Source organism: Pristiophorus japonicus, chromosome 3, assembly GCF_044704955.1.
Source record: "Pristiophorus japonicus isolate sPriJap1 chromosome 3, sPriJap1.hap1, whole genome shotgun sequence".
NCBI lineage: Eukaryota > Metazoa > Chordata > Chondrichthyes > Pristiophoridae > Pristiophorus > Pristiophorus japonicus.
Window position 1 is genome coordinate 292,511,104 of NC_091979.1, and position 12,443 is coordinate 292,523,546.

Below are 12,443 nucleotides of genomic sequence, written 5' to 3' on the forward strand. Positions count from 1 at the left end.
AACATTAGCCATCTTTCTATTTTGTTTCAAGAATAGCCTGTATAATGGCTTCTCGCAGCAGCAAGAGGTGGCTTCAAATAGCTCCTGGTCAGCTGATCTTCACTTCTTTGAGGTGAATACGGGTGCCTGTGCGCCTGAAAATCTGGACGCAATTTTAGGAGACCCCCGAACAAGCGCAATTGGAAGTACTCGCATTTGAGCGCTGGCGGGGGTGGGGGGCGGTGGCTGGCCAATTTTGCGAGTGGAGATTAGTTCCGCTGCAGGCATTGATGGACGGGCGTAAAACACCGAGGATACTCGGGCGCATTGTACTGTTGCGCGTAACTCACATACGCACAAAATTCCGCGATCTTTTAAGCCACGTACTTGGTTTGCGCCCAGATTGCACATCTCTCTCCGGGCGCAAATGTGGCGGAAACTCCAGGTTTAGTGCACGCTCAAATCCCATCTTAAAGTTATCCATACATTTAGCAAGCAATTGTTTAAAAAAAATCAGTGAAGAATAAATATATTGAACAAACTTAAATGTACCGAAAAGTATCATGTCAATTAATTGTTACTATTTCTAGCTGTAATATATAACAAGTGGAATGGTTTGCTCCCATCGCACTCTACTGCTGCCTGTTACTGTCGTCTATTTTCACTGAATTCATAAGCAGCCAAGTGTAATATCTGCCGCTTATCTCGTCATTTCTGCCCTACTAATGTAGCAAAATATTTGCCGATTGCGCAGTGGTAAAATAGGCGTGGGGACGGACCTTTAGAACTGCAAATCTTGAAAACTTCCGCCTTGTGCTGGGAAAGCGGGGTAGAAGGGTCAGTCATTAGAACTAAAATCACAAAGATCAGATCAAGGACATCTGAGTTATCTGTGGTGTACAATGGCCACAAGGCTCCCAACTCGAGAAGAGTGTGAAAACTGGAGTACTTGGGAACTAGCAGAATTCCTGCGACTGGTAAGACAGAACCTGCTCCCTTTTAAAGTCAAAATTACGAGTTTCAGAGAGACGCCTGTGAGTACCCGTGAAAACACCGGCTTGATTTTATTTAGAAGTTCTCAATGCATATTAATTGCTACAGTCCGTTTACAAAATTGTGACAAGAAAAATGCGAGTAAACGGAGTAAAACTTCAATAAATAGAAGGAAAGTATTCCAGTGAATCCAGGAAGTCCTGCAAGGCTGCTGATTGTCCTGTAATTTAGGGAGTCTGGACAAGGCTGTCATTTGCAGCGTTACAGAATGAGATCAGAATTCTGTTGACAACATGGTCATTCCACTCAATGCTAACCTAAAGCAAATCTGTCGATTAAACAAATTCTTGCCTTATCTATAATGTTTTGCAACAGTGACAATTTTGGAAGAATTAAATAAATTGTGATTTTCTTTGTAACCTTTTGACCGGCTAATCTTTGAAGCTAAACGCATGTTCCTCATTTATACACAGAATAATTTATATGGCCCTGCCAGTATAGTGGACAGGCAGAGAATATCTGGTGCAATGTTTTTGGTAAGTGAATTGATAGTACTTTATTTTCTTTCATAATGCTGAACCCATGTTTTCCCTTTTATGGCTGTTGTAACTACTTGGTGGAGTCTTAAATGTAGCATGTGCCTCTCACATCCCAAGGTGTCACACATCATTGCTCAAAGAGTCATCCTTAGTACGATACCACATGTCATTGGCTAAAATATCAGTCCAGAAATCTCAGTCAGCGGCTTCCCGTGAGTGATCAATGGAAAAACTTCTAAAAGATGTGCACCTACCTGTTCCTGCTGAGCCCATGCGAGTTCCCGGTCCTGAGGCCTCCACTGACTGCGCCACGCAGCGCGTGCACGTCTGGACGTGCGCAGGGCTGGAGCTGCAGTCACATGACTCTGGGCAGCCAATCAAGGTAAAGTATATTCTCATTCATAATAATGTGAACTCTGTAGTTGGAGTTCCCATTATTATGAATGAGAACCCCCCCCCCCGCCACCCCAGCACACAAAACTCTAATAAAAAATAGAAAAAATACACCACATATTTTTCCGAATTTTAAAAAGGTTTTTGTAATTATGGTTTAAAATAAACTTACCATAGTGGGGAGGGTTTTTAACAATAAAATATGCTTTTATAATTTTATTTTAAAATGTTTTTGTGTATTTTAAAACTCTTACACCTGTAAAAGTCGGCTATGCGCCTGCTTTTATCAGGCGCAAGAGTTTTCAGGACATTTGCTGGGCAAGATATGGGTAAATATTGCAATCTTGCCCTTGCAAATGTCCTCGCTCCTGAGATACGGAAGATCTGTAAAGTTCCAGCTTGCGCATTGTGCGCTGAAAACCGGCTTTTGCAATGCCTTCCCAGGTCCGTACACGCTCCATACGGACCCTGGGAGCAGGAATTTTTGGGCCATCATTTTTATAAAACACCAACAAATCACAGCTCAACGAATATGGAATGCTCCACTCAATGGGAATGAAGGCTACCAATCAAGAATTATCACTCTGCAAACAATTCCCAATAAAAGGAGGAGAAATAGATGAAAGCACTCTTCTTTGAAAGTTGTATTGATTGATTACCATATTGCTTTCTCACTAAGTTGAGGAATTGTGGGGGAGTGGGGGAGGGCAGATTTTCAACTTTAATAAAAATAGAAAGTGCTAGAAACATTCAGCAGATTGGGCAGCACCATAGGGTAACGTCAGTTCTGACTAAAGGTCATCCACAGATGCTGCCTGACCTGCTGAGTGTTTCCAGCATTCTTTATTTTTATTTGAGATTTCCAGTATCTGCAGTATTTTGCTTTTAGATTTTCAACTTGCCGCCCAGCCGTAAGACTGGTGCTGCAGATCAGAGAAGTAAAAATCGGGTAGTTTCTATAACCAGCGCTGATCCGCAATGACAGTTTTATACCTGGGTGGCCAGTTGAAAACCTACTCCAATGTTTCTAAAATAATATAGACCTAAAAATTTAAAAATTCATGAAAAACTGATTACGTTCACCTTTTGAAGTTCAACTAGGTATCAGATTACAACACGCAGTGTCACTGTGCGGCTACTCTGTGAGTAACACTCCATTGCTTGGAGTTTCTGCGGGTGTTTCGCAGCAGGAAATCAGTGGAATCCCTGGATAAACAGCATAAACAGCTAAAAACATCCATTTCATCGTGGATCCCACTGCTCTCTCCCCAATGATACGGCTGCAAAATACATAGAATGACTTAAATTTTACTGCACAGAAACAGGCCATTCGGTCCATCTGGTCCATGCCGGTGTTTATGCTCCACACAAGTCTTCTACTCTAATTCACTTAACCTTTTAAGAATATCCTACTGTTCCGTTTTCCCTTGTACTTATCCAACTTCCCCTTAAATGCATCGATGCTATTCGCCTCAACCATTCCACGTGGTAGCGAGTTCCACATTCTAACAACTCTCTGGGTAAAGATGTTTCTCCTGAATTCCCTATTGGAATTATTAGTGACTATCTTATAGTTTTGGACTCCACACAAGTGGAAACATCTTCTCTATGTGCACCCTATCAAACCCTTTCATAATCTTAAAGATCTTTATTAGGTCACCCCTCAGCTTTCTCTTTTCTACAGAAAAGAATTCCAATCTGTTTAGTCTTTCCTGATAATTATAACCTCTCAGTTCTGGTAAAGCCTTGTAAATCTTTGTGCACCTTCTCCAGTGCCTCCATATCCTTGTTGCAATGTAGAGACCAGAATGGTGCACAGTACTCTAAGTGTGGTCTAACCAAGGTTTCATATACATTTAACATAACTTCTCTGCTTTTCAAATGTATGCCACAAGATATGAACCCCAGTGCTTTGTTTGCATTTTCTGGTCATTTCTAGATCTACGTCAGCTTTATAATCTAGGATTTTACTCACAAAAGGAGGCCATTCGGCCCATTGTGCCTGTGCCAGCTCTTTGGTAGAACTATCAAATTAGTCCCACTCCCCTGTTCTTTCCCCATAGCTTTGTAATTTTTTTCCTCTTCAAGTTCCTCTAATTATAGAATGGCATTAACTCACTTCATATTGTAAGGTTAACATCTGTCTTTGAAATGAATCTGACCACTTGTGATGGAATCATAGAAACAAAAACAAATGATAAAATAGCACAAGGTGAAAGTTCCTCAAGTGTGTGTACTGACTGACCTCAAGAATAATAATGCTGATTTACAAAGATTTAAGAAATGTGCCTGTTACTTCAGTAAGGAAGTATTGTAAAGTACAGATTAGACATAGAGGCTCAATTTCCTGTCTTTGCTAATTTTAGCAAAAAATGTAGACGTGCATCAAAGTGGCTTTATTGGAAATTGAGCCTCTATGTGTCCAACCTGTCCTTTCCAATACTTCTTTACAAGTATTAACTTGTTGCTAAAATTACCTCAAGCTTCTCAAACCATGTCAAAACTGTGCTTTAGTAAGTTGTTTCAATTAAATTATATTTAGCAGCTTTACAACTTCCTGGTACATAGATCTGAGCCTAATTGAACATTGTGCAATAAATACATAAATAATCCTGTTGTCATTAAATGTTTCTCTAACATTTATGCACTTAGCCTGTAGATACAAATTCAGGTTTACCACAGGTTCAGTGGGTCAGTCCCTGCTTGCCTGCTTCTTGCAGAAGGTGACACATACTGCCCTGTATCTACTAGCGCAGTAGCAGAGCCTAGATGTATAATAATGAAACTCCCTTGTGTTCTGGGCTGCCTCTTCATGTCTTATGCACATGTACTTCTTCAGTCTCTCTGAAGGCAGGCTGCGTTAACACCAAACAAAATAACGCTTGGTTTGATTTGTCAGCGGCTTTCTTCAATCATAAGTAAAACATACAGAGCAATAAGTATGACGAGAACCAATCAGTATAACTTCTGTCCGCATAGTATTACAAAAATAAAAGGCTGCAAGTGCTAACCCACTCTGGTGGGCTTTTTCCAAATGTAAATGCAAGGACTTTGCCCCACTTGCAGCCTGCTGCTACCCACCCTTCTGGGACCTTTGTCCTGATTTTTAAAAGTCTTTCTTCAAAGACTAGCAGAGATCAAAAGAGGTTGTCAATATCAAGGTGCTACATTACTTCCTGAAATGACTAGACATTGCTAATGAATTGGTCATTGAACTGGATTCTGTGCAAAGCAACTGTCCATCCTACATTTTAAATATCTCTCATCTGCCTATGCAACCACCACTCAGCACGACGCTGTCCTGAAAAGCAAACATTATACATCTTTTGTTCAGGGTATATATTTGAAAACTGCCAAATCTTTTCCCGACCAGTCATCAGCGCCATGCTGATGACGTCACCGCATCACTGATGATTTCAGTGTGATGCATACATGCCGCGTCGCGCAGACGTGTCACAAAGTTCCTCCCTTTCAGTTAAAGGAGAGAGCCGCTGCAAGCTCTGCAACAAGTTCAGTTTGGCTCACTGGGCCACTAGGGAGGATTTCGGCCGGGCCAGTGGCCTGGAACCCACGAGGGGGTGCCAGGCTGCCTGTTACTGGCCCAGCTGAACCCGGGGGCATAATTGTCGGGCGGACCGGGCAGTCGGCCGACAAAAATAAATACAATGGAGTTGCCGGCATCGCGACTGTAGTGTATGGAGAAAGAGTCAGACTGAATACTGTGAGCTCAAAGTAAAGTGTGACCTTAGTCTTTTATTGCAGGTCTCCACAGTGCCTTTCCAACCTGCGAAGCCTTCTTAAATACCTGTGCTCCCAAGGGACCATGGGATCCCTTGGGACTTCAGGGGATGAGTCCTCTGGTGGCTGTACAGAGTAAATGCAAGTTTACATAAATAACAACACTCCCCCGCCAAAGTCAATAGTGTAACTATTTACAATGTGAGTCGATCTGGGACCCTTCTTGCCCTGGTTGATCGTCTCGGTGTGAAAGCTGGTGTTGTTGAATCATTTGTTGGGCCCTCACTGGGCTGCTGTGCAGCTGACCTTGCTGGGCTGCCTGGTGTGTTGGGCCCTGCTGGGCTGCTGTGGATGATGGGTTCTGCTTCGTGGTCAACCGTGGTGCCGGTTGCCACTGGTGTGTATGTTGGTGGATCAAAAAAGGTGGGGTTCAAGGTGGGTTGTTCAGGGTAGTCCGTGAATATGAGTTTGATTTGGCCCAAGTGTTTCCAGTGACTGAGCCCATTTGAAAGTTTGACCCAAAACACCCTGCTCCCCTCTTTGGCCATGACAGTGCCGGGAAGCCACTTGGGACCTTGTCCATAATTTAATACAAATACAGGATCGTTGATTGCAATCTCGTGTGACACATTTGCGCCATCATGGTATACACTTTGTTAAAGCCGCCTGATCTCTACCTGTTCATGTAGATCAGGGTGAACTAACGAGAGCCTTGTCTTCAGTGTTCCTTTCATGAGCAGTTCAGCAGGTGGGATCCCAGTAAGTGAGTGGGGTCTCGTGCAGTAGCTAAGCAAGACTCGGGATAGGTGAGTCTGCATTGAGCCTTCAGTTACCTTCTTCAAGCCTTGCTTGATGGTTTGCACTGCTCTCTCTGCCTGACCATTGGACGCTGGTTTAAACGGGGCAGATGTGACATGTTTGATTCCGTTACGGGTCATGAATTCTTTGAACTCAGCACTTGTAAAACATGGCCCGTTGTCGTTCACCAGGACATCGGGTAAGCCGTGAGTGGCAAACATGCTTTCAGTAGTGGCAGCGGATGTGCTAGCCGACATTATCTCACATTCAATCCACTTGGAGTACACGTCTACAACTACAAGGAACATTTTACCCAAGAATGGGCCTGCATAGTCGACGTGTACCCTAGACCACGGTTTGGAGGTCCAAGACCATAAACTTAGCGGCGCCTCCCTGGGTACATTGCTTAACTGTATTACATCTGTGAACGCAGGACTCTATAAGTCCGCATCGATACCGGGCCACCACATGTGGGATCTGGCTATCGCATTCATCATTACGATGCCTGGGTGGGTACTGTGGAGGTCATTGATAAAGGTGTCTCTGCCCTTCTTGGGGACCACTACTCGATTGCCCCACAGAAGGCAGTCTGCCTGTATAGACATTTCATCTTTGCGCTGCTGGAACGGCTTTATCTCTTCCTGCATTTCCACTGGGACACTGGACCAGCTCCCGTAAAGCACACAGCTTTTGACTAGAGATAGTAAGGGGTCCTGGTTTGTCTAGATTTTGATCTGCCGGGCAGTGACGGGTGATTGCTCACACTCAAATGCTTCCATAACCATGGCTAGATCTGTGGGCTGTGCCATTTCCATCCCCGTGGTAGGCAATGGCAGCCGACTGAGAACATCAGTGCAGTTTTCTGTGCCTGACTTGTGGCTAATGGCGTAGTTATATGCGGACAGCGTGAGCGCCCATCTCGGGATGTGGGCCGATGCGTTGGTATTTATCCCTTTACTCTCAGAGAACAGAGATATAAATGGCTTATGGTCAGTTTCCAATTCGAATTTTAGCCCAAACAGATATTGATGCTTTTTTTTTACCCCACAGACACACGCTAACGCTTCTTTCTCAATCATGCTGTAGGCTCTCTCAGCCTTAGACAGACTCCTGGGTGCATAAGCAAACGGTTGCAGTTTCCAGAAATCATTAGCTTGTTACAATACACACCCGACGCCATATGATAACGTATCACATGCTAGTACCAAACGCTTACATGGATCATACAACACAAGCAATTTGTTTGAGCATAACAATTTCCTCTCTTTTACAAAGGCATTTTCTTGGCTTTTGCTCCAAACCCATTCATCCCCTTTTCGTACTAAGACATGTAGTGGTTCTAACAGTGTGCTGAGACCCGGAAAGATAATACCAAAGTAGTTCAGGAGTCCCAGAAACGACCGCAGCTCCGTCACGTTCTGTGACCTCGGTGCATTCTCGATTGCCTCCGTCTTCGCGTTGGTGGGCCTGATGCCGTCTGCCGCAATCCTCCTTCCCAGGAACTCCACTTCAGGAGCCAGGAAAATGTACTTCGAGCGTTTTAACCTGAGCCCCATATGGTTGAGTCGACTAAGAACCTCCTCCAGGTTCTGCAGATGCTCAACTGTGTTCCGACCTGTGACCAAGATGTCATCCTGGAAGACCACGGTGTGCGGGACCGACTTCAGTAAGCTTTCCATGTTTCTTTGGAATATCGCCGCTGCTGATCGGATTCCAAACGGGCATGTGTTATGAACAAAAATACCTTTGTGCATCTTGATGCAGGTGAGAGCCTTCAATGATTCCCTCAGTTCCTGTGTCATATAGGCTGAAGTCAGATCCAGCTTCGTGAACGTCTTTCCTCCCGCCAGCGTTGCAGAGAGGTCATCGGCCTTTGGTAGTGGGTATTGGTCCTGCAGGGAGAAACGATTGATAGTTACTTTGTAATCGCCAGAGATTCTGATGGTGCCCTCTCCCTTGAGGACTGGGACGATAGGACTGGCCCACTCGTTGAACTCGATCGGAGAAATTATGCCCTCTCTTTGCAGCCGGTCTAGCTCGATCTCGACCCTTTCTCATCATGTACGGTACTGCTCTTGCCTTGTGATGGATGGGTCGCGCCCCCGGAATTAGGTGGATCTGCACTTTTGCTCCTTGGAATTTCCTGATGCCTGGTTCGAACAGCGAAGGGAATTTGTTTAAAACCTGGTCACACGAAGTGTCATCAGCGAACGATAGCGCTCGGATGTCGTCCCAGTTCCAGCATATCTTTCCCAGCCAGCTCCTGCCGAGCAGCATGGAGGCCATCGCCCGGTACCACCCAGAGTGGTAGCTTGTGCACCGCTCCATCGTAGGAGACCTTTACAGTAGCACTGCCGATTACAGGAATCAGTTCTTTCGTGTAAGTTCTTAGTTTCGTGCGAACTGGAGTTAAGACTGACGTTGAGGCCTTGTTGCACCACAACCTTTCGAAAGTCTTTTTGCCCATGATGGACTGGCTCGCGCCCGTATCCAGCTCCATTGACACCGGGAGCCCATTTAGTTCAACATTCAGCATTATCGGGGGACAATTCGTGGTGAATGTGTGCACCCCATGTACCTCTGTCTCCTCAATCTGAGGCTCTGGTTCATCGTGATCCTCTGTGGATCTGTCCTCTTCTGCAACATAATGGTTTGCAGGTTTAACAGGCTTTGCAGCTCGCCATGCACACTCATTGAACTCATTGTTCCACAGCCCTTGCAAACGTACTCTTTGAATCGGCATGAATGGAAACGATGATCACCCCCTGCAGCGCCACCAAGGTGTTAATGACCTTGCATTCATCACCCTTGATGGTGGACTCTGAGACATCTGCGGACGTGTAGTTGCAGGTATGTGTGACCTGCCCTGTATGTTACGATTCAAAAACAACATCACTTTGTTCACAATACTTGTAGCAGCACTTGTGTGCTAAGAGATTTGCTTCATATTGTCACTGGTGGCAATGAACGCCTGGGCTTTCGCTATTGCCTCACTCAAGGTTGGGGTCTCTACAGTCAAAAGTTTGCGAAGTATGGTTTCGTGACCAATGCCAAGTCTGAAAAAGTCTCTGAGCATGTGCTCCAAATGTCCTTCAAATTCGCAATGTCCTGCAAGGAGTCTGAGCTCGGCAACATAACTCGCCATTTCCTGGCCTTTAGACCTTTTGTAGGTATAGAACTGGTACCTTGCCATCAGAATGCTCTCGGACCAGTGTGCACAAATTGTCGTACGATTTCTCCGTGGGTTTTGCTGGAGTGAGCAGATTCATCATGAGGCCATATGTTGGTGTCCCACAGATGGTGAGGAGGATCGCCCTTCATTTGGCAGCACTCTCTTCTCCATCTAGCTCGTTGGCCACGACGTATTAGTCGAGTCGCTCCACAAAAGTTTCCCAATCATCTCCCAACGGGAAATTCTCCAAGATGCCCACTGTTCTCTGCATCTTAGGGTTCGCTATCTGTATCTCGTCGCCAGTTGTAGTGTATGGAGAAAGAGTCAGACTGAACACTGTGAGCTCAAAGTAAAATGTGACCTTAGTCTTTTATTGCAGGTCTCCAGAGTGCCTCTCCAACCTGTGAAGCCTCCCCACATACCTGTGTTCCCAAGGGACCATGGGACCCCTTGGGGCTCCAGGGGATGAGCCCTCTGGTGGCTGTACAGAGCAACTACAAGTATACATATAGAACAGTGACCTCCCCTTTAAGGGCGGATGCGCCACACAGCCACAGACAGCTCCCCGCCGGGGAAAGCTGTCAGTGGCACCGACCGATGGCAGCGCCGCTCCCGCGGGCAATACATCACAAGGGGCGGAAAGGGAGTCGCCGCCGGTTGGTAATGGGTCGACGCATGCCTGACACGGCGGGAAAACGGGCAGAGCAGAAACCTGCTCCCGCTGCTTCCGGTCCAGGCCCAATTTCGGATGGGGCAGCCGATCCGTCTGCCCCCGGTCGGTAAAGCCTCTCCACTCCATTCCTACCTTAGAGGCTTATGGAGGGGGCAATTTTGGGCCTATGGGTTCAATGGCACAGTTATGCTTTTCGCACATGACCCCATGTGCTTTTGCTTTTCCAGTTTTCGCTGTGTGGAACTGATGAACACTCCGGTAAGACAAGGTCGATGATAAATCAAGAAGCTGGTTTATTTTGCAGTAAACTGAACAAAAATGGCAGCAACAGACCTTCTTAAACTTCTTCCACAATACTTCCAATAACAATACAAACACGGTATGCCCGACTGCTATTTTAACCATGGGCCTGGGCAGAGAACATTGAGACTTTCTGGCCAGGACAACCTAGCAGGAAGAAGTGTCACAAGAGATTCAAACAGTCGCCTTTTAACTTTTTTTAAAACTGGTCAGGCCAGAAGGAGCAGGGTGTTCCTCTGGGCTCCACAAGAAAAGTTTAGACCTCCCCTGCCCCAGGTTCTTCCTCCCCTCAAATCGCAAGGCCCTTCCAAAACCCCTTCCCTGTGACTTATCTGAGTGCCAGGGATTGTTCCTTCGGTCTCCTGCTGCTCGACATTATCCCCACCCTCCAGCCAGCTGCTGCTTCACCACAATTTCAGGCGGGAAACTGACTGGGAGCATGCCGATGAGGCCTGGGAGCTAAAATCTTTCAGGCCTCATGCTGCCGAAGTTAGGGTGGTTTGCCTCCTGCCTCGGCCCTGCCTGCTTACTTCCCACGCTGAGTTAAAATTGGGGCTATAGTCAGAAATCCTAAAGTGGGACATAGGCACTAAATTCGTCTTAAAAATAAATTTATTTTTTGGCGTAATTGCCATCAAATATTCAAAGTTTTTCATGGACATTTGCTTTCAAATCTTTGAAAGTTCTCCAACTTCTTTCAGATCTTCATTCAACACCACACTTATTGTACTGCCAGTGTGAATTCTAATTTTTACCTTCAGCTTCAGTCTTTCAGAACTCTATCAGCTCATGTTTTTCAAGGCAGTATCTTACCTTGACACATGTGTCTCTATTTGCTTGAGTTTCACTTCCCAGATACCACATTTCCTAATTGTGAGTCTCAACTTGTATTGATATCTCACTGGCAGCCTGTATCCCAATGACACTAGTTTCCTATTGTTGATGACTAATCCAATCTTTTTTACTCAATCATTTTTTAAACTCTGTTCTTGAGATATGCAATGCTGGCAAGGCTACATTTATTGCCCATTCCTAGTTGCTCTGAGAAGTTTTAGTGACAGGAGTGCAGGCAGCTTTGTCCTGAATGGTGTCAAGCTGTTGCAGCTGCACCCATTCAGACAAGTGATGGTTATTCCATTACACCCTTGACTTGAGCATTGTAAATGGTGGAGAGGTTTTGAGAGGTCATGAGGTGAGCCATTTATTACAGAGTAGAGTGTTCATGAGGCTAGGCCAGTTAAGCTTCTGGTCAATGAAGAGAGCCAGGATATTGATTGTGGGGATTCAGCAATATGATACTGTTGAAGGTCAGAGTTAGGTGGTTGAGTCTTTTCTTATCAGAGATGGTCATTTCGCAATATTTATGTCACACTCCCTACTACTTGTCAGCCCAATCTTGGTTGTTGTCAAGGTCCTGCTGTAGACTGACTGCTTCATTATCGGAAGAGTTATGAACAGAGATGAACATCGTAAAGCCAAACTTCTGACTGTTATGCAGAGGGAAGGTTATTGATGAAGTAAGTTAAAGATGGATAGTCCAAGTTCTTGAGGTTTTTCTGCAGACTCATGCAAAATACCGATTTTCTGTCGAGTCAAGATTGTGTAGTCTTTGCCCATTAATCCTTGATAAACCATTAGGGTTACATTATATTTTGAAAAAGAACACCAGTCAATAGCCAATGTGAATAAGATGGAGGGAGCAAGAGGTTGGAAAACACATCACCTTGGCATGTTGTAATTGTAATGGGGACGTGTTCATGAGAACTCCATAGATTCTTTACATACCTCCTCTGTAGGGAATGGTAGCACAGTGGTTATGTTACTGGACTAGAAATCCAGAGGCCTGGACTAATGGTCC

General features: G+C 45.2%; 1 protein-coding gene across 4 annotated transcripts in view; it reads left to right on the plus strand.

Annotated features, from left to right (window-relative positions):
- The first annotated feature begins 803 nt into the window (after positions 1 to 803).
- The window catches only part of blnk (B cell linker), a 259,070-nt gene continuing 247,430 nt past the window's right edge, over positions 804 to 12,443 (plus strand). For 2 of the 4 annotated variants that reach the window (XM_070875034.1, XM_070875037.1), the window contains exons 1-2: positions 804 to 1,013; positions 1,446 to 1,508. In XM_070875034.1, coding sequence (XP_070731135.1) covers positions 882 to 1,013; positions 1,446 to 1,508 — 195 coding nt within the window. In that variant the 5' untranslated portion in view covers positions 804 to 881. The remainder of the gene's footprint in view (positions 1,014 to 1,445; positions 1,509 to 12,443) is intronic. The other 2 variants (XM_070875035.1, XM_070875036.1) reach the window with 2 other exon arrangements.